Source organism: Dermacentor albipictus, chromosome 3, assembly GCF_038994185.2.
Source record: "Dermacentor albipictus isolate Rhodes 1998 colony chromosome 3, USDA_Dalb.pri_finalv2, whole genome shotgun sequence".
NCBI classification, from domain to species: domain Eukaryota; kingdom Metazoa; phylum Arthropoda; class Arachnida; order Ixodida; family Ixodidae; genus Dermacentor; species Dermacentor albipictus.
The window spans coordinates 146,495,245-146,518,336 of NC_091823.1; the positions used below are offsets into that span (position 1 = coordinate 146,495,245).

A 23,092-nucleotide genomic window follows, 5' to 3' on the forward strand; every position below is an offset into this window, starting at 1 on the left:
TATATTCGTTTATGAAAAAATACATATTTTACTTGTCTTGAGAGTGCGTAGCGTTCAATAATTCGTTTGTAGCATTTTTTGGCAGTGGTAATTCAGTGTGATGTGTGGTGCGCGACATGGTGCGGTGGTCGGGAAGGTCAGGAGCAGACGACGCTGAGTGCACGCGCGCCGAGGTGGAAGAACGAAGACAACGACGCCGAAAAGCGTCCGGTGCGAGAACGCGCAGCGCATGAAAAACAACAAAAAGAAGAAAAGCAACCAAATAGAAAAGACCACGGGGCGTCAGGCAGCCAATCCGAGAATGCGAAATCGGCGAGACCAGAAGAAAAAGCGTGGTGCGCTGGCAGAACGGAAGGGACACGCAAGGAGACGCAGAGGAGACGCAGGGGAGACGCCAGGAGAGTCCCAGGAAGCGACGGCAGGAGGAGGTCAACCACCGGAGCGGGCGTTGAAGACGGGCCGTCGGGTTCCGGACCCGAACCCACCAGGACTTCACCCGACCGGGGCCTCCTGCCATCCTGTTCCTGTGCGTCGCCCGTCTACCCGAGCGTGCCGTCACCTCCTCAACGCCGGTGAGCTTCAGCGCCAGTGCGCAGGACGAGAACAGTCGGGCTACGGGCCCGAGTTCTACACCAGCTGCCCGTCCAAAACGCCACCCCGTCTGTCGTGCCGCTTGCTGCCTTAGGCCGGCGTTCGAGCTTCTGCGCCCGAGGGCCAGACGAGAGCAGTTGGGCTACGGGCCCGAGCTCTATGCCCATCTACCCGGCCAGAACGCCGCCGCCGTCTGCTCGTGCCACCAAGCCGCGCGCTTTACCTCGCCTAGCCAGAGCTGGCGCGCTCCGGTCGCCCGGTAGGCCAGCTTACGCCGCGACCTATGGTGAGCCCGGCGCCACGCCTTTCGCCAGCTTGTCGCCGTGTCGCAGCGTCGAGACTGCCCTCGTTGCAACCCGGACTCGCGCACTCGTTAACCTCATGCAAGCCCTATGTGTGTTCCTTGCCGCAATGTCTGCTTGAGTGTTAATGTTAGGCATGCTTTCTATTTCCTTCTATTTGCTTTATGCCTCTTTTTAGTTTGATTAAAAGTCTTTGTGTGTGTGTTCAAACCAACGGCTTTGTCCTCAATTGGGTTCTCGGAGGCTCCGCCTTAGAGAACGAACCGAACCATTGAGTACACGAACCTTTGCCCCATATTAGGGTCATCACATGCAGCTATTATCAATGTATTTGATCGCTCGACAAATTCTATAAAGAGGAGGCCGAGCTGCAACGTGAACCTGCCCGATTAGATGCTTCTAAAAATAGTTTTCCTTCTGTATTGCGAGTGACGCCTGCCTTACGCACCTGTCACCACATTTATTGATTAGGTTGGCCTCTCAAATGAGGCGGGTATTTTTCATTTTTGTTTGTCCAGATTACACTTGTGCGTTCAAAAATGGCCTTGCAACTGCAAGCTGTGCAATGGGTGCTCAAATGTAATAGACCAGCGTTCTTCATTCTGTAAGAATGTTCTTGGAACCTTTTGTTTATACACCTGCCCGTTTGGCGGATGTAACAAGAGCCACATGACAAGGTAATCTCGTACGCAACATTATTGCAGCAAGTCACGAATTCAGGTCTGTGCTTTACATGAATTGTGCGCAACTAAATCTGACACTTTTGCTCGTGCTTACACAGACTGGCACAGAGTGGATAATTTTTTTGGAAATAGAAATAATTCTTGAAACCATAACGATTCCCGACGTTGTTTAGGCCATGTGCCAGCCTATGTATATAAGCAATAAGTGCTGGCCTTTTGCGATGACCAATGTCACTTCGATCGCTAGCTCTTTCTCTGCTTTTTAACAATTTCGCCAGTTTTTCGCTGTGAGCCTGAATATGTGTTCAGGATAACCAGCCATGATTAGCCTGGTCCATAGCCGCATCCAGCAAGCAGTGCTGACAAGATTTTGTTATGGCGAAACGGAGGCAAAACAGGGCGATACCATATTTTACCAATTTGCTGTGTCACGAATTGCTTGTGCAAGGCATGGACGTGCCATATGAACTCTTCTTCCTGGCTTCCACAGAATCTGCGGAACCGGCAGCTGAAATTGCGCCCGCCGCAGTGGTATAGCGGCTATGGTACTGCGCTGCTGATTACGCGGTCGCAAACTCAAACGCGGGCTCTCATTTCGATGGAGTCCAAATGCACAAATGTCCTTGTCCTTCCATTAGGAGCACGTTAACTGTCCTTTAGTGGCCAATATTAATACATTATCCCCCGATACACAATGCCTCATAGCCTCATAGCCTCATAGACAAATCGTAGTTTGAGCATGTCATAACCATAGAAATCCATTCAGCTGAAAGTGCAAACGTTTCCCGCCTCAAGACGTACTCCACTGCGTGATATCTACCGTAGAATGAACCGGGACGCTGCATTTGCTGTCGGGGTTCGTGTGTCGGGCGATTTGTGTCACGGTGAAGATGATGACACTGTCTTGGCGCACACCCTGTGCGGGTGCTGTCATACTAACAGTATGTTTAAAAGTGTTTTGTTAATTATAATCTCCCCGTAACAATACACATGTCGGAAATGTGTTCTGGACACTCCCAGTTAAGAATGTGAAACGTGATTCCTCCCGAATGTTTTATTATCGACAGCACTATCTTCAACAGACAAATATCCCAATGATACTGAGCGTGGTACTGCACACGAAACTGCCGAACGACCGGTTTCAAAAAGAAAGCATTAAAAATATATCATTAAGAATTGCAATAGTGCGGAGTAACCATGTAGACTGCGGTTCCCTGTTAAAGGTAAAACTACAATTTGTGATTGTTAGTTTGCAGGAGCTAGATGCAAATTCTGGATGAATAAGCGCCAATGCACTACACAGCCGCGTAGGAAGGTGCCAGCGCCAGCCACAAGGCATCTGCAGCAAAGGAGTGCAATTGTACAACGCTAACGGGAAACATCCACACGGGATATGATCATGTCCCTTTTTACCAATAGATTACACTGTACGCAAGTGTCATCATAATCATTAATGATTAGTCACTAGTCTTACGACGTCTGCAAACATGAGGCTAGAACGTTGTCATATGACTTCCCCTTCCCTCTACGTAAGAGTTCCGTCTCGGCATGCGCCCGACCGTCCATGTTACCCAACGCGTAATTTATCGCTCACCCAAGGCGGCTAAGATGGCGGCTGACCAGAACACCTCGCCACAGAGCGCCGGCAGGAAGAGCAGGCCACCCATGCGGGTTCCGAAATGCTTCTGGAAAGGGTCCAGCATCGTCTTGTAGCCGGCTTTACGCATCTTCACCGCAAAGAGGTTGCCACCTGCGTCAGTATGCAGATGTGTTGTATGTGTGTGGGGTAGTATCGCCGCATATACCTATGCAGATAGGTCTGGTGAAGGCGCAGATCTTAAGTTTCGGCGCAGAAATCCTAATGATCTGGAGGCGTTAGTTAGGTGACGCGATTAATCCATGAAAGTCTTTCTGCAAGGAGCACTCCTAAGTACTTATATCCAGTGTTGTGGTCAACTGTGTTAGAGGCCAAATAAGAAAAGTCATATATATACATACATATATATATATATATATATATATATATATATATATATATATATATATATATATATATATATATATATATATTATCACTTCGTCACATCACCTTTATTTCAGCTAACGCCTCCAGACCATTAGGATTTCTGAGCCGCAACCTAACTGCGCCTTCACCCCTACGAAAACTAGCTTAAATAACTTTTCTACGGCTGCAAATTGAGCACGCCTCTTGTATATCGTTACTTCATCAAAATACGTTATCGAACTCCTGGAGAACATCCGGAATAGAGCGAGCCGTTTCATTTGAAAACGTTATCGTAACCAGCCAAATGCAACCCAAATAGAAGTCGAACTTTCGTTGCATCCACTAACCACTCACCGCGATATTTCCCTTCTATTATTGTTCTATAGATTCATTCACATAGTTGGCCTATCCTTATCCAACCTGAAGAAACGATCCTCGATGTCACAACGACTGAACAATCAGTTCAGCCACACTTGAATTTACAGCAACACACGCGCTTTCAATTTTTCAGCTTTTACCCCGTGCGGTCCGTTTAGGAAACGCTCTCCCAAATAACATCGCTTTCCAATTGATACATAGGGCATTTCACAATCTCATAATTAATCAGTATGCCGTTTCAACAATCAAACATGTCTTGCGTTCTTCTAATTTGTTGCATTTCTTACAGTATCTATTACTGTATACATGCAAAAACATTTATAATGCTCGTATGTTATGTTATTGTTTTTTGTTATTGGTCTTCATGCTGTATGTGCAATATCGTAATAATTTTCCGCTTTTTCTCCGCTATTCCTATACGAATGTGTTACTGTATTTTCCCCTTAGCACAAAGCCGTCTCGAAGGCTGTAAGGTACTTGTAAATAAATAAATAAACAAATTTCCGCGGGCGAGAAGACGACTGCAGCATTAAGCCGGCACCGATGAATAAGAGGTAGAGGTTGCTCTTCGCCGTCTTGGCGGTTCTTACGCCTGGGCTACTCGCGTTTCTGGTAAATATTTGTAAATGTAGGTTTCTTGCGCCACATTTTAAGTGCGGAGTACTTCAGAATCCGGGAAATCGTCCGTCCAATGTCCTTGGGTGTCGCGCACCAAGGCCGATACCGTAACTAGTCAAGAGAGGGCGCCACAGCGTCTTGGGCGTCACGCACCTAGGCTGATGCCGAAACGAATCAAGAGCCACAGCATCAGTCAGGAGCCACAGCACCTAGGGTGATACCGAAACTAGTCAGGACAGGGCGCCACAGCACCTAAGCTGGTACCGAAACTAGTCAGGAGCGGGCGCCACAGCACCTAGGCTGGTAAGTAAGTAAGTAAGTAAGTGGTCCTGATCCCTTTTGACTCAGGCCAGGCGTTTGTCAACGCCACAGGAGATGTTCAGAGGACAAGAAGGAAAGAAAGAAAGGAGAGAAAGAACATAAAACACAGGTTTGTCACTGTCACTGTCTGCGAGTCCGTCTGGCTGGTCCGGTTTGTTGTATTCTAGGCTCCAGTCGCCTCGGATTTCACCAAAGCGACAACAATCCAATCCGCCAGCCATACCGGTTCAAGTCAGTGCGTCCCAGCTGCGTCGCTACCTCGTTTGCCGTCTCTCTTAGGAGCTCTTGTAGCTGAGGTGGTCGGCATCAGCGGCCACTCGCTGTGACTGGGCGGCTCTAGCCGGGCGATGTCTGTCTGCGGGTTTCCTTCACCTATTCGGCTCGCCTGCTCAGTCGTTCCCACTGTTCTAGCCGGATCTTCGTAGTCTCGACGCGTGCAGTTCGGTCCTCCTCGGTGAGACCAGTCAGCGCCAGGCTCTCAGCCAGGGGGCACGGCCGGGGAACTGCGGGAAGTCTAGGACATTGTTGTAGCACGTGAAGAAGGGTTTCTTCTGGTGCACCGCACAAGCGGCACGTCGGATCCACGCCGAATAGTTCGTGTCGGCGTTGGTTTGTGAGGAGAGCGCCAGTGCGGGCTTGAAACAGCAGGGCGCTGCCTCTATCTCCTCGGTAGTCTGGTGATGGGCATGGTTCCGGCTTGTGGTGGTAATATAGTGCCAGGCTTTGCTTTTTTGCCACTGTCGTGCGCCAGATCGTTTTTTCAGCCTCATTGATTTCCTTGACGACTGCCTTGCGCCAATCTGCCTCCGTCTTGGTGTCGTGTTGCTTTGAATTTTCGCTGTATTTCGTGTCTAGGGACGTGTATTTCCGAATCCAAGCCGTCTTGATGTTTTTGTATCTTAGGTGTAGGTACCAAAACTAGTCAAAAGAGGGCGCCACAGCCTCTTGTGTGTCACGCACCCAGGCTGATGCCGAAACGAGTCAAGAGAGTATTCCACTGTGAGGTTAGAGGAAGGTGAAAAATCCCTGTCGTAGCGACAGTAGATAAAACGAACAGATTTCGTTTGTAAGGACTCAATCTTGCTAATATCATTTTTTTATCAAGAGGGTTCCAAACTATATATGCATATTGAAAGATAGGGTAGATTAGTGTTTTGTATGCTACCAGTTTGCTTTCTTGAGGAGTCACACGAAAGGAGCGTTGGAGATGGCCGATGTTTTCGATGAATTAGTATATATTACTTCAGCAGGCTTGCTCCAAGTTAAGTTGTGGTTGAATAAGATTTCGTGGTACTTATATTCGGGTATTCTTGGTACGAAAGGAGTCATTGAAAAATTACTAGAGAAACGAAGCAGTTAAAAGCCTAGTGAATGTGAATGAAACGGCTTTGGTGAAGTTCACACTCATCTGCCAGGTGTTACACTATCAGTAGAAGTGTAAGAATGCTAATTAAGAGCAGTATCATCTTGAGGGGAGTTAATATTGCGGTAGAGGATGCAATCATCAGCACAGAGACGCATGTTAATTATGTTTTGTGGCAAGTCAGTTATGTAAAATAGCAACAGAATTGGACCGGGCAATGCACCTGCGGGGCGCCAGAGGAGACATGATCAATAGGCGGGTCAGAAGTATTGTAGCGTGCAAAATGGGAACAGTCGGACAGAAAACTGGCAATCCAGTCTACGCAGTTAGGATTATTTAGGATGAGGCTGAGTTTAACTAGTAGATTATGCTGAACCACAGTGTCGGACGCTGTGGACAGATCTATGAAAATTTCGTCAACCTGTGCACCATGGTCTTGTGCTTTAGCAATGTCATGCATGAATTCAACCAGATGAGTTACGGGTGCAAACACCGCGACGAAAACCATGCTGGCAATCAATCAGTACGTTAATGGATTCTAGGAAATCTACGATATATTGTAAACTATATGTTCGAGTAGTGTGCCAGAATTACAGGTTAGGCAGATTGGTCAGTAGCTAGTTTTCATCATCTTATTGCCAGATTTGTGAAAAACCAGACATTTAACACGTCGCCACGAAGAAGGAACAAGGGCAGTTGCTAATGATTTGTTAAACATAACAGTCAGATAACTATTATACCAAAGGAAGTAAATAACAATGAAAGCATTACAAATGCCGCCAGGACCACAGGACCTTTTACTGTCGAGTTTACAGTAATACAGAGAGGTCACTAATTGTTGAAGCTATATAATATTGAAAAGCAGGGAGTTCGAGGTGGTCTTAAATCGAAACGAATTGAAAATATTAGTTGAAGGCAGATGCCATTTTATTGGAGTTACTAGAAGGCTTCCCAATAATTACAAAAGTAGTAATATAATTTGCGCAAGGCAAGATAGACTGCAAACATTTCTTGGAAATTGGTTTTTAGAAGCTGAGGAAATATATCTCTGAAATATAAATCTTTGCCCGATTTGAGTTTACCTCGAAGTTCCTGCTTCACTTCGTTAAACATTACAGTTTTAGCCGGATCACTACTCAGCTTTCAGCGACTTGGTCTCGTGACACATCGTGACAAGTGCAAAGCACCTCTCGTCAGCCATGTTTCAGCTAAGTGTTGGTTTACTGCGTTATAAGAGCGACAAAACGGTGAATGTATGAGGGAATAAGGTTTTCGAAAACAGAAACTAAATGATTAACATCATCATCGGCACTCATTTAAACAGTTATTGACATTTTCACTCAGGGTTTCAATAATGGAAACGTTATTAAACGTTGGGAAGCGAGGAGTGCAAAATGTGTGGCTTTTTTGCCTGCAAAGCAATACAACCTGCAACTACCCGAAATCGCAAATATCTTTAGTCACTGCGCATTCAAAACTGCCTTCCACGAGGCATTGGCTGAGAAAGTCTAGATCTAGAAGGTCTTCACTTCTGGTAGGCTGGCTGTTGTTTAAGACCAGTCGACTGTGACAGCTCCCGAAAACTCCTTCGATGAGCGAAACTCATGACGAGGCAGGGCTAATGACGACCATTGATATACCTGGAGCATTAAAATGCCCCATAAGCAGTATGTGTGAAGATAGGATGTTGCACTCGTGCGAAAACATATTCAGACTAGATAAGCCGCCATGAGGTGAACGGGGCAGCAATATAGGATGCCAATTATTACTGATCTATTTTCAAGGTATACCTTACGCCAAGCAGACCCTAGTTTGATCAGAGCTTGGATTACATAATGGTCACATTTCAGGAAAAGGACTGCACCACCTCCTCGGCCGTGTTGCCTGTCAACTCTAACAAAGTTGACATCAGGTGGTGCTATTTCATCATATATATCACCGTGTAGCCACGTCCCTGTGACGCCTATAATACAAGCATCGTGACAAGTAATGAGTGTGAAAAAGTGACTAAATTTGTTAAGCAAGTTCGTGGCATTGACTTTCAGAACTTGTAGGTTACTATGTGAAGTAAGATAATTTCATCTAGTTTTATGGGCGGGATTGTGTGCGGCAGCGCCTGACATGCGGTTGAATGCTTCGACAAGTTCATTGGTGCATTTATGCCAGTTATAGCATACGTTATCGACGAACCTATTATCAAAGCGTATCCTTACAGAAGGCCCAGTGTAACGAAAGCATGTGGTAGCATCCCATAGATGCTTACATATTCGGTTAGAAAAATCCTGCCGAATGCTTTAGCAAGTGTCTTTGTGCTTGAATTCCTGAGTACCTGTATTTTCTCATTCAAATCCAGGAAGTTAATGAACACAGGACGTGCATTTGTTCTGCAGGCAACACCTATAATACCTAAAGTGGTATTATCAGTTGGACAAGGTATAATGGATTGCCAATTTTTTTGGAATTGCTGTTTAAAAGCCGAGGCAGTGTTACTCTGAAATGGAAGTCCTTGGCCGATTAAAGTTTAGCTCGCAGTTCCTCCTTAACTTCGTTGAACATTGCTGATTTAGCGGGATCACAACTCAGCTCTGAGCGCCGTAGTTATTGACACGTCGCAACAAGAGTAAAGTATATCTTATCATCCATACTTTATCCAAGTTATTGTTTACTGCGTTTTAACAGGAACAAAATGGTCAATGCAGCATTATATAGTGAAATCTTTCAATGCTAGCGAACTGCATTTTAAGCACATCCGATAACCACAAGGATACACTCGAAAGTAGTACGTCGTCGTTTTAGTCTTGTACTTCAGGTAATCCATGCCAGACCACTTTATTTCTACGCGACTATTTTCGAAATAATCAACGCTCAAAACGAGCTAACCAACTGTGTCAGTAAAGTGATCCTGAAACTGCTGTCTTTAGCATTTATGCTTCAGACGGTAGTGTTAACTTTCTCAGTCAAAGTACACGTTCAATTTCCCATTTGCCCACAACGCTTTACTGACAGAGCAGATTCAATGGCATTCACACAAGATTCCAGCGCCTCGAGAGGCGAATTAACAGGCTGTCCGAGTAACTTAATATCAAAAGACATTTATTCCTGGTCAGCAATTAGCCTCGCAAATATATCAGCATGTAAAGTATGACGCTATCTGCAGAGCAATCAACATTCAGAGAACCTGTTCCTGCGACATTCGTTTGATTGGGGTTCAGGTTACTTCCAGGACGCGTACTGTTGGCAGTATTGCGAGGGCCTGCATTTAGTCCAATAGCCCCGATTAAAAAGACATCGCTGAAGCAATTTAGTGCAATAGGACATAAGTAAAAGTCACCGCCCCTTCCACTTCGTGAAGATGGTCGAAGAGCGAAGCGGTGCTAGTTTTTTTTTGTGAGGGTTAATGCCTCAGGGCATACAGGCTTATAGGGTGCGGGCGAATGAATAATGAATAAAATTATGAGTAAATGAATAAAAAAAGATTTGTGGATCTATTGAAGTTCAGGAGGGATCGATAATGCGGACCCTGCGTCCCAGCAGTGCAGTCGCTAGGATTATGCGGCGAAAGTCCCGCTGCTGCGAGGTGCCGGAGCATGGTCAGTTTCAAGGCAGGGCAAACTCACAGCATGTGGGGCATGTCGGCTTCGGCACTGCGTGACTTGCAGACCGGACGCCTAGGGCGTGGATATAACTGGTGAAAGCGCTGCCACTTCCGAGTCATGACAGGAGTGAGGGCAACCCCGACGCGTATCCTCTGAAGCACAGCCTCCTCTCACGGGTAAGACCACCGCGGGAGAGTTACCGCACACGGAGGTACGAGAGCACGTGTGCGGCGCCGGAGGTGATCCTTTCTTCTTAAAAAGAGGGTGGCATCACCTCGGTATGTGGTGTTACTGGCACCGAGTGTTACATCATGCAAGTCAAACTTCACAAGCAGTCTATATTGCAAATATTTTACCATTCTTTCCCACGTATCGCGCGCGCACTTCGGGATCGGCCTCCCAGCACTGCCGTTTAAACTATGCGTCTCTGGCGCGCAGCAAGACGTCGGCCCTACGATGACGAGTCCATTAACGAGCCAACTCTCACTGACGCTCGCGGTAGGCAGCTTTTCCCCGAGGAATACGCAATTCTCGTGGTATTCTCATAGTTGTAGCTGAAATCGAACGTATGGAATCACTAATGCAAAGCAGCGTAAATTGGGCGCGAGGCCCACCACTGGAGATCCGGGTGCTGCCATCGTTTCCACGGGTGGTTGGTTTGGTGTGGCGTGTCTTCCAGCACTTATTGCGCCAGAAAGCAGTGCCGGCCGCCACGCGCTCTTCGTATCGCGTCTATCACGCGTACGTTGCTGCTGCCATGCCCACTGAAAAAGGAATGTGCTGCCGGCGCCTTTATACACAAAGGCTCGTGGCTGACGTCACAAACGTGAACGTCATGTCCATTTTTGTTCATCAGGTTTTTGGCAGACAGGTTGACCAGCAAACCAAGATTACCATTCGCTGGTGATACAAGCGTTCTTTTGCACAAGGGATCCGAAATGTGCGCATGTACTGTGGTAGTCGAAGATGCGGCAGCTGCCAGATAAGAAAACGAATTCTGCACGGAATGCTCGTGTGGGACCGGATGACCGAGGCAGGCAAGAAGCTGTGTGAAAAAGAAAAGACGGTTCAGCATCCTGTGTACATTGCTGAGTCCTCACCCACTATCGCCGGCTTCTGACACATTGACAAGCATCGTTCATCGTGAAATAGAAGTAATGTCACCAGCTCCATTGTCTCGACTGCCAACAAGGGTATGATTTCTTTCGTTCAAGCTGTGGTTCCACAGAAGGTCGCTGATTTGGAACTACCCTCTGTCTGATCTATTCGTGTTCGAAACACCAACCACATTCCGCAAGTCTCTTCGAGAAAGGAGCTCTTACTCCCGATGCCGCCACCTTTCTGAGTGGAGGAAGCTGGATAATCGCCCAATGTGTTTCACGGCCTCTTTAGGTGGGCATTTTGCGCGACACTGCTGGAGGCACCTTGAGAGAGCACGGTCTCACTGACGACGCCGATAATTGGACGCGAGGAGTGGAGGAGCCCATTTCGCAAAAGTCCGTAAGCACGGATGAATGCGGTTTTTGTTTCCTTTCACGACTGCGGCGCGAAGGCGGTCGGCCGCGACGTCATGTTGACACAGTGACACCAGTGGCTGCAAGGGCAAAACATGAATTGCTCTTGAGTTGTACCGGACAAGAGAGGTGAGGCAAGCTTTGTCATGGCCTTGACCTTCCCTGTGTTGGCACTGACTTCTGTTGTGGATACCACATTCCTTAGAAATGCGGCTTCGGTTTGACGAACTGTGCTTGCCAATGTTCAGGGTAACAGCTGTACCATCCAGCTTCTTTAGCCCACGCCGTAGATTAGCATCTGGGTCTTCAATTGTCGTTTGACAGAATGCTGTGTTCTTGCAGAAAACACACGTCGGCTAGTCCTTCCAGCGCTCGGAGCATGTCGCGTTGGTAGAACTCTGCTGCCGTGGAATTTCCGAATAATAGTCTCCAGAAATAAAACCTTGCGATAGGTCTGATGATAGTTGTGTATTCGCGACAATTTTTGGGCAATAGAACGTGCCAGTATCCTGCTCGTGTATCCAACTAGGCGGTTAAACACTGTTACACATGCCAGTTTTGCGAGACACTCGTCGCCATAAGCAAGCGATCATGAATTATCTGCTGAATGAGCTGGGCATATCAACGCAGATGTGAAGCTCGTTCTTTTTCCTTCCGACGACCATCGGAAAACACTATTGGGTTGTTCGCTCTACTTTCTGGATGACATCCATGTTAAGCATCCTTTTCAGCATCTGCACAAGTGGGTAACGGTGGATGTGGGTGCACTAAATGTAGTTATAGACAACTTATTGGTTTTCTGAGCCTGAGGTTCCACCTTTGGGCTTCAACAGGCGCGCGGAATCGTAGTGGCCTTTCGTCCCACAATGGTTACGTGTCTTGTTCGCCGTAGGGCACTGTGCCTTCGTGTGGTCGCGCACGCTGCCACACCACGTGCAGCGTTCATCTTACAGCTTGATTTCGCGTCGTGGGCACGACGACTTGAAAGGGCCTTTTTTTACCTTGTGGTGGGCTTTACTGCTGGCCTAGCCACGCACTTCTACGCAAAGAGCCGGCTGTTAAATGGAGTGCATTTCTTTGCGTTCAGGTTTCACGGCCTCTGAATTGCGGGCAGCTGTATAATCGTTTTCTACAGAGTGAGTTCTGCGTCAAGCTGCAGCTTCTCATTGACTTTCTCGTCATGCAAGCCAACCACGAGCCTATCCCGAATCAATTCGTCTTTGAGCGTTGCGTATATAGTCGTAGTTTTCTGCAAAACGCTCAGTAACGAACGCATCGGCGCTTTCATGTGGCTCTCATTTCCGAGATTTGGATCTCGCTCGCTCGTATGTAATTATTGCAGGACAGAAAATGCTTTTCAAAAGCATTCACTGCGACATTATACGATGGCATCTGTTCGCCAGTCAGTTTCATGGAGATGAGCAGGTCCACCTCTTCTTCACCCGAGGTGCAGAACAATGTGGGTCCGGTGGCAGCATCGCAAACATGCGCTGCAAATTTGCCTACTTCTACTTACAGATTGCTGCAAGTACCTGTTTCCACAATCTTCAATGTTGTGATCCTTCGGATTACCGGCTCGTCGGTCTGCCCCACCGGACGGTCGACGCTTGCTCAGGAAGCTTCACGGGTCCATTGCCAACAAAGGCACTAAACGCAAACGTGTCAGCCGGCGTGGACTGCTTCCTCCCCTGCTGGCCAGCACTAACCTGGCGGTACTGAGCATGCTCCGGCACCTCGGCGACATCTACGGGCTCGCAACAGGATAAAGGACGAACGCCTCTGCGGTTCCACTTCAGTGGGTCTGGTGGCAGCATCGCAAACATGCGCTGCAAATTTGCCTACTTCAACTTACAGGTATGCAATTGGAAGGTTGTAAATGTTATAGAAATGATGATCGCTTCTTGTTGCTGCTGCCGGACCCTCCCACGTTCTTTTTCCCGAAAAGTTCTGCCTGTCTTGTGCGCATGTTGAAAGGCCTGTTGATTCTTTCAGGAGACATAGAAACTAACCCGGGTCCCGTCACCGAAAAAATGTTCCCCGAATTGCTGTCAGGACAGGCTCGCATAAGCTACGAAATATCTGCACTAACCTCTAAAATTGCCTGTTTCGATGATCGTCTATCTAAACTAGTCATTTGTCGCCAACGCCAAAGATGTCGGTGAGCGCGTGCAGGAACTAGAAAATACTGTTTCTGGTCTCTCAGATATGATCCAAAAGCTGGAGCGTAAGAATGACGACCTTGAAAATCGGTCGCGACGGAATAACTTGGTTATTCATGGTTTATCTGAAACACTGAATGAGACACCTGAGGCACTTCTTACTTCAGTACTAAGCATGCTAACGTCAAAGCTTGACGTAACGTGTGATAACATCGAGCGTTGCCACAGACTTGGGCAAAAAAGGACAGGTAAAGATAGACCAATAATTATCAAACTGTTGGATTTTCGAACTAAAATAGATATCTTAGCTAACGCACGCAAACTGAAAGGTTCGAACATTTACGTCAGTGAAGACTTTTCTGCACACGTGCGACAGGTGCGCAGAAGCCTATGGCAGAATTCAACTGAACTCAGAAAAGTTGCAAAGAAGGTACGGTTACAACAAGAGCACCTGATCATCGACAGTGTTCGATACGAGTGGAGCGACGCCAGAAAGTGCGTTGTTAGGGCGGCTGATTACACCGCTCCCAGGAATACCAACTGACTTCCACATAAAAGGAAACTGACACTTCTGAACTTTAATGCACGCAGCTTGGTTAACAAATATGTTTGTTTCAACTGGCTTGTAGACTGTCACAAACCATCAATAATATGTGTTACTGAGACTTGGCTAAATGACTCCATTTCTGAGAATGAATTTTTGCCACCTGGTTACTCAGTGTTGAGAAATGACAGGACAGTTGGTCGCGGTGGTGGCGTAGCGCTTTTTATTTCTAAAGATATTAAATACGTTTTGCTGCCGAATCTTCATGACAGCGAATCGGTTTGGTGCAAGATTGACCTTAGCGGCTTTACTACTGTGATTGGCGCTGTATACCGACCGCCAAATGATGTCAATTCTATCCACGCTGTCTCGGATTATATTGCAGTGAACAGGCTACAGAAAAGCCAGTTAATATTATGTGGCGATTTTAATGCCCCCTACATTGACTGGCGTTCTCTTTCTTCTACTGGACGTGATCGACCCATCTGCGACGCTCTAATCAATCTTGCTGTGTCGTATGATTTAACACAGGTCGTTAGCTCGTGCACCCGAGAATCTGCTATTTTGGATTTGGTCTTGCTTAGTGATGGGCTCCTGTGTAGCGAATGTGACATTGTGGAGGGCATCTCCGATCACAAGGCGGTAATTGTGCACCTAGATATTGCTCTAGAGCCCAATAAACCAACGTATAGTACTGTCCATGACTTTTCTCGAGCTGACGACAATTCTATCGTCGCCTCGCTTGCATCACACTTTGATGAGTTTATGTTTTCGAGTGATGCCTTAGGTGTTGACTTGTTAGTTGAAATGTTTCATAAAATTGTCAAAGAGTGCATAGCTAATTTTGTACCAAAAAGATGTGTAAAGCGAAACTCGAAACACCCTTGGTACACTAGAGAGATTATTCAGTTGATTCGCCGGATAAAGCGCTTCCGCCGTGGCTCTCGCACTCGGAATGTCCGAGAAAACTCAGTGCTCACATCGCTTAGACAAACTCTTAAGACTAAAATACAGCACGCTAGAGACTACTACTATAACAACACTCTAACAACATTCCTAAAAGACAACCCATCCAAATTCTGGAAAACAATTGTTCCTCCTGTGCCCAACTCAACTTCTATGGTCATCAACGGACAGTCGTGTTCAAATGCTGTTATGATCTCTGTAGCGTTCAATACATATTTTAAATCTGTTTTTGTTGAAGATAACGGCATTATCCCTAGGTTTCACTGTGATAGTGCTTCAGCATGATTTCCAAAACTTCAGATAACGATTAGCGGAGTTCACGCCCTCTTGTTAAATATTGATACTAGTAAAAGTGCTGGACCAGATAACATTCCAAACACGTTTTTAAAAAGATATTAAGAATACTGTGCGCGGTATCTGACTATCATATTTCAAAAATCTGTAGAATCGCAAACTGTTTCCCGTGTCTGGAAAGTTGTTCAAGTTGTGCCGATACACAAATCTGGCATTAGGCAATCAATTTCCAATTATAGACCAATCTCGTTATTATCTACTTGTTGTAAACTACTAGAACACATAATTAATAAACACATTATACAGTACCTAAATGATAACAACATTCTTTCACATCATCAGCATGGTTTTCGATCGGGTTTTTCCACGGTTATGCAACTAATTGAATTCACTCACGACGTTGCTACTACACTTAACAATCGTGGCGATATTGACGCCATATTTGTTGACAACTCCAAAGCGTTTGACAAGGTATGTCATGCTAAGTTACTCATGAAGCTTGACTCTTTATTCAGAGGCATATACGGCAATCACTTACTTGGCTGCATAAGAGACTACTTGCATCTGCGGTGCCAGTTTGTCTCATTTAATCAGGCGCAATCATCCTCAGTCGGTATTTCTTCCGGCGTCCCACAGGGCTCCGTACTGGGACCACTTTTATTTATTATTTACCTTAATGATGTCGAGAGTGTTGTTACTAACTCTGCTGTTAAGCTCCGTTTGTACGCAGACGACTGTGTCTTGTACTCCAACATCGCCAGCGCCAGTTCTCAGGAGCTGCTGAATAACACGTTCAATGCCTTCTGCAACTGGAGCAAGACCTGGCAAATGGAAATCAACTTCGATAAAATAGTATCAATGACCTTTTCAAACAAAAAGGAACCCCTGAAATTTGCCTATAGTAATGATGAGAAGACTTTGACTTCCGTCACCGAGTTCAAATATCTTGGTGTAATTTTTTCTTACAACTTCAAATGGCACAAACACGTCGACTTCATTTGTTCCAGGGCTCTAAAACGACTTGGATATTTAAAAAGAACACTAAAACCAGCAACCAAGGAATGCAAACTAGCAGCTTACAGATCCCTCGTGAGGCCCACTCTAGAATATGCATCTGTCGTCTGGTCACCCAACTGCGTATATGATGTATCAAAGATAGAGGCTGTGCAGAAGAAAGCTATTAGATTTATTTACAATCGATACGATCGCTATTTCTCCCCTTCTCTGCATGCTGGCCTGCTATCACTTGAGCCATTGGCACATAGGCGCACGTGTGAAAGGATTATATTATTGCACAAAATTGTACATGCTTCTTTCACTGTCGACGTACCTGTGACATTTGTTGGCTCCTCGGCACGTGTAACGCGAAGAGCCAATACCTTGAATATTGTTCCCTTTAGAGCTCACATAAATAGCTTCACATTTTCTTTCTTGCCATTAACCACTGAATTGTGGAACACGCTACATACTAATCTACGAGAATTGCCACTTGAGCGTTTTGTGGACGAAGTTCGTCTACATGTGACATGTTGATTGTATGTTATCTTGATGTACTCCCCCACTCCTGCTATGTCTCAATTTTGAGACAGCAGTATTTGTAAATAAATAAATAAATAAATAAATAAATAAATAAATAAATAAATAAATAAATAAATGTGTTGGTTTGTGTCATCTAGCCCTGGCTCTTCAGACCGAATATTTAAAAAGACAGTAACCTTCCCGCCTACGATGCCATTGAGTACAATCTTCATGCTTGCGAAAGTGGAGCTTTGTCGGCAGGTCTGCGGCAAGCGGGTCAAACGCCGTTGTTGCATGGCGCCCGTTTCGGTGTGCGGCTTACTACGTCGAGATCGCTGTACTCGTGGGCACCTTGTTACCTTGGTTATCCCGCCGCTGCCTTCATGTAGTAGTCGCGGCCAGTAACGAGTAATGAAGACTGCTTTGCATTACATTTTTATGCTGGCGGGCTGACTTATCGGTGCCGTTGGGTTTACTGCTGCGTCTCCGCTCGTGTGTGGGAGGCCGGGGTTTTCTCAGCAGTCCGCTTGGCTTTCTTGCGACTTGGGGTGCTGCGCTCTTGATGGCTGTATGGCGTATCCGATAAACTCAAGCAAGCCGAGTGACTGTTCTTCACCACCGCGGTGCAGAGGGAATGGCAATAAATCATCACCGTCGTCGTCGTCATCATCATAATAATCATCATCATCATCATCGTCACCACCGACAGGAATTATACGGGTACCATGAAAAAGAACAAGCATTCGGCGCAATCAAGTTCTGTGCTGCGTATGATCAGGAAGTGACCTTTCAGTTGTCAGTGCGCCTTGCGATTGTCTCGCACTCCTTGGTTGTTGCTCGTGCTCTCTGGCAACATCTCCTCCCCGCCCCCCATTTGCAGCTGGGATAAACCCGCTGGCTGAAGAACAAAACAACATGTTTCGACTAGAAATGTCACCCGTCGTGGTTGCTTAGTAGCTATGCGGCTGGGCCGCTAAGCACTAGGTCGCGGGATCGCATGCCGGTCATGGTGGCCGCATTTCGATCGCGGCGAAATTCGGAAACACCCCTGCACTTAGGTTTATGTGCACGTTAAAGAACATGGGGTGGTCTAAATATCAGCAGTCTCCCACTACGGCCTGCCTCAAAATCAGATCGTATTTCTGGCCATCATTAAAAAAATAACTAGCAACAGCAGCTGATATTCATCGCCTCGATGCTGCTGGCACTGCGCGCCAATGGAGAGTTCGACATATCCAATGTCCAGTTAATTATAATGGAGTTATTTTACATCAGTATCGCTGAGTAGGTTCTGGTGTTCGGCATAGAGAATAATGCTATTGCACCGGGTTCGGTATAGTTGGATTCAACTGTAGGCTAAAGTTTTGGTTATGTTTGCATTCTCGTCTCCTCAAGTCATATGCATCAAAATACTCTCTGAAGTTCACCTACATATAGCTGTGTACGATGCATACCCCGTATGTTTATTTTTATAATTACTTCGTTATGTGAGCCTTGGCAACAGTACGGCTCTATTCCTAAGCTTGATTAGGGAGCCTTAATTACGAACTTCTAGCGTAATATTTTCTGCATATTTTGAGCAGGAAGTACAAATATTTTACCCACAACATGCTTGTGAACGTTATTTCCGTTAGCCATTTGTGTCAGGCATACAATTTTAAACACACAATGAAGTTCGTGTCTGTTCTCATTTCTATACAACCAGCTTCCAAAGTCTGTCGCGAGCATTCAGGGTTATCCAGCATTTCAAAACCGCAATAATAAATATCTCTTATTAGTTGGTGAATCATCATTCTCCAGTGCTGTTCTCGTATTGTTGCATGTGTTTCTATGTAATTGGTGCATTTTTCGACATACTGATTGTCTAAGGCCACGTTACTGTTTTAATCTCTTACTTGCCTGCATAATTTTATGCGCGCATATTTGATCGCCCCTGCCCTTTTTAATGTTTCTATGAAGATGCAGCGCAACATAAATGCCTAAAGGGTCCCTAGCGCTTCTTCTTTTCATTGCGAGTGCTACGGTTGCTCCTTCTTTCTATCTCCCTCTCTCTCTCTCTCTGTCTCTCTGCGCACACTGAGCCCACACACATGGAGGTTCCCTCACCGATGGCAAGGCTGATGGCGTAGCCGAAGGGAGCCTGGCACCAGGCGAGGCCGCTCACGTAGATTATCTCGGCGGTGCCATTGATGTACCCTCCGCCTACCCAGGTGGCTGCGCAAAACATAAAATGTTAGCAGCACAACACGTCGCACTTTCCTTACCAATATTCAAGCTGTGGCGACATTCATTCAACTGTAAGGACAACTGGATATCTAGGATTGTGTTGTCGTCACGTCAGACGTTCGCCGCACGCTACAGCTTTGTGCCAGCACAAATATGATTAGGCGCAAAGGCATTTAGGTGTGCATCTATAATTCTAAAACATGTAAGGTGGACATTAGCTGGCAAATGTTTTTCATTAGCTGCATTGAAGGAAATGTGGACCTATGTATAGCTCAGTGCAGGCTATGCCTAATCGCCTGCGACATGTTACATGTGCACAAAACGTCAAATTGCTGGCAGCAAATAAGCAAAGCAAAATCTGATTACTAAAATTCTAAGGTTCACAAAAAATATTTATACACAAGTGTCACGCCCATGTGCCCGCACCAGTTACATTTTCGTATTCATCTTTTTTTTTAACGCGCAGCACCCGAATGAAACGACCTTTCCCACCACATCGCAACAATCACTTGTTCATCAACCTTCTTGAAGAGCGTAACCGATTTTCTTTCCGATTGGCATCATATGGCTATATTGTGAGCCCGCTCTTATGTAATATCCCCTAGAGGCGTCTTCAAGAAAATAAAGCGATGTGATCATCATCATCATCATCATCATCAGCCTGGTTGCGCCCACTGCAGGGCAAAGGCCTCTCCCATGCTTCTCCAACAACCCCGGTCATGTACTAATTGTGGCCATGCCGTGCCTGCAAACTTCTTAATCTCATCCACCCACCTAACTTTCTGCCGTCCGCTGCTACGCTTCCCTTCCCTTGGGATCCAGTCCGTAACCCTTAATGACCATCGGTTATCTTCCTTCCTCATTACATGTCCTGCCCACGCCCATTTCTTTTTCTTGATTTCAACTAAGATATCATTAACTCGCGTTTGTTCCCCCACCCAATCTGCTCTTTTCTTATCCCTTAACGTTACACCTATCATTCTTCTTTCCATAGCTCGTTGTGTCGTCCTGAATTTGAGTAGAACCCTTTTCGTAAGCCTCCAGGTTTCTGCCCCGTAGGTGAGTACTGGTAAGACACAGCTATTAAATACTTTTCTCTTGAGGGAAAATGGCAACCTGCTGTTCATGATTTGGAAATGCCTGCCAAACGCACCCCAGTCCATTCTTATTCTTCTGATTATTTCCGTCTCATGATCCGGATCCGCCGTCACTACCTACCCTAAGTATATGTTTTTCATTGGTGTATTCCCTTACGACTTCCAGTGCCTCGCTGCCTATTGTAAATTGCTGTTCTCTCCCGAGACTGTTAAGCATTAATTTAGTTTTCTGCAGATTAGTTTTTAGACCCACTCTTCTGCTTTGCCTCTCCAGGTCAGTGAGCATGAATTGCAATTGGTCCCCTGAGTTACTAAGCAAGGCAATATCATCAGCGAATCGCAAGTTACTAAGGTATTCTCCAATAACTTTTATCCCCAATTCTTCCCAATCCAGGTCTCTGAATACCTCCTGTAAACACGCTGTCAATAGCATTGGAGATATCGTATCTCCCTGCCTGACGCCTTTCTTTATTGGGATTTGGTTGCTTGCTTTATGGAGGACTACGGTGGCTGTGGAGCCGCTATAGATATCTTCCAGTATTTTTACATATGGCTCATCTACACCCTGATTCCGTAATGCCTCCATGACTGCTGAGGTTTCGACTGATTCAAACGCTTTCTCGTAATCAATGAAAGCTATATATAACAGTTGGTTATATTCTGCACATTTCTCTATCACTTGATTGATAGTGTGAATATGGTCTATTGTTGAGTAGCCTTTACGGAATCTTGCCTGTTCCTTTGGTTGACAGAAGTCTAAGGTGTTCCTGATTCTATTTGCAATTACCTTAGTAAATACTTTGTAGGCAACGGACAGTAAGCTGATCGGTCTATAATTTTTCATGTCTTTGGCATCCCCTTCCTTATGGATTAGGATTATGTACGCTCGAGGTCATGAGGCATTGCGTATACAGGGTAGCCAGTTTCTCTAGAACAATCTGTCCACCATCCTTCAACAAATCTGCTGCTACCTGATCCTCCCCAGCTGCCTTCCCCCTTTGCACATCTCCTAAGGCTTTCTTTACTTCTTCCGGCGTTACCTTCGGGATTTCGAATTGCTCTAGACTATTTTCTCTTCCATTATCGTCGTGGGTGCCACTGGTACTGTATAAATCTCTATAGAACTCCTCAGCCACTTGAACTATCTCATCCATATTAGTAATGATATTGCCCGCTTTGTCTCTTAACGCATACATCTGATTCTTGCCAATTCCTAGTTTCTTCTTCACTGTTTTTAGGCTTCCTCCGTTCCTGAGAGCATGTTAAATTCTATCCATATTATACTTCCTTATGTCAGCTGTCTTACGCTTGTTGATTAACTTCGAAAGTTCTGCCAGTTCTATTCTAGCTGTAGGGTTATATGCTTTCATACATTGGCGTTTCTTGATCAGATCTTTCGTCTCCTGCGATTGTTTGCTGGTACCCTGCCTAACGGAGTTACCACCGACTTCCATTGCACACTCCTTAATGATGCCCACAAGATTGTAGTTCATTGCTTCAACACTAAGGTCCTCTTTCTGAGTTAAAGCTGAATACCTGTTCTGTAGCTTGATCTGGAATTCCTCTATTTTCCCTCTTACCGCTAACTCATTAATCGGCTTCTTATGTACCAGTTTCTTCCGTTCCCTACTCAAGTCTAGGCTAATTCGAGTTCTTACCATCCTGTGGTCACTGCAGCGCACCTTGCCGAGCACGTCCACATCTTGTATGATGCCAGGGTTAGCGCAAAGTATGATGTCTATTTCATTTCTAGTCTCGCCGTTCGGGCTCCTCCACGTCCACTTTCGGCTATCCCGCTTGCGGAAGAAGGTATTCATTATCCTCAAATTATTCTGTTCCGCAAACTCTACTAATAACTCTCCCCTGCTATTCCTAGTACCTATGCCATATTCGCCCACTGCCTTGTCTCCAGCCTGCTTCTTGCCTACCTTGGCATTAAAGTCGCCCATTAGTATAGTGTATTTAGTTTTCACTCTACCCATCGCCGATTCCACGTCTTCATAGAAGCTTTCGACTTCCTGGTCATCATGACTGGATGTAGGGGCGTAGACCTGTACAATCTTCTTTTTCTACCTCTTATTAAGTTTCACAAGACCTGCCACCCTCTCGTTAATGGTATAGAATTCCTCTATGTTACCAGCTATATTTTTATTAACCGGGAATCCGACTCCCAGTTCTCTTCTCTCCGCTAAGCCCTGGTAGCACAGGACGTGCCCGCTATTTAGCACTGTATATGCTTCTTTTGGCCTCCTAACTTCACTGAGCCCTATTATATCCCATTTACTGCCCTCCAATTCCTCCAATAGCAATGCTAGATTCGCCTCACTAGATAACGTTCTAGCGTTAAACGTTGCCAGGTTCATATTCCAATGGCCGCCTGTGCTGAGCCAGTGATTCTTAGCACCCTCTGCTGCGTCGCAGATCTGACCGCCGCCGTGGTCAGTTGCTTTGCAGCTGCTGGGGACTGGGGGAAGTGATGTGATGCGACACATTGAATGAGACAGCGAGATTTTAGACCCGGTATATTCGCAAGCATGCAGAGAAGAATGTGTCTACGATTTCCATACACCGCATCCACAAATACAGCGTCTTACAGAGATGATCGAAGCACATAGAAATCATGTTTATCTTTTGCATGGTGCTCACGTAATTGTTCCTCATGAAATGAGGAACAATCACGTGACCAAAGCTTATTCGAATACGCGCGTTGCGACTGATCAAAAGAGCGAGCCTGCCTTCTTTAACTTTTGTTGTGGAGGGCGCAGAAGCTTTTTTTGTTTTGCTTTTTCTTTGAAGGTTGTGCCTTGAAAAAAATTTCAGTATGCAAAATTACAGAAAGATTTTATTTGTAACTGTGCATAGCTAATTAGTTATATGCCTCCACATTAGGCGCGCCGTGTTTTTCATCTGCTACAGG

At 45.9% G+C, this 23,092-nt stretch overlaps 2 protein-coding genes across 2 annotated transcripts in view; both read right to left on the reverse strand.

The window, feature by feature from the left end:
* LOC139057610 (uncharacterized) overlaps positions 1–23,092 on the reverse strand; it is a 174,552-nt gene that overhangs the window by 108,369 nt on the left and 43,091 nt on the right. The window contains exons 2-3 of the mRNA XM_070536140.1: positions 18,959–19,066; positions 3,171–3,326 (exon numbers count right to left, since the gene is read on the reverse strand). The gene's annotated coding sequence lies outside the window, so the exon portion shown is untranslated. The remainder of the gene's footprint in view (positions 1–3,170; positions 3,327–18,958; positions 19,067–23,092) is intronic.
* The window catches only part of LOC139057763 (high-affinity choline transporter 1-like), a 34,941-nt gene that overhangs the window by 11,150 nt on the left and 699 nt on the right, over positions 1–23,092 (reverse strand). The window contains exons 2-3 of the mRNA XM_070536516.1: positions 18,959–19,066; positions 3,171–3,326 (exon numbers count right to left, since the gene is read on the reverse strand). Coding sequence (XP_070392617.1) covers positions 3,171–3,326; positions 18,959–19,066 — 264 coding nt within the window. The remainder of the gene's footprint in view (positions 1–3,170; positions 3,327–18,958; positions 19,067–23,092) is intronic.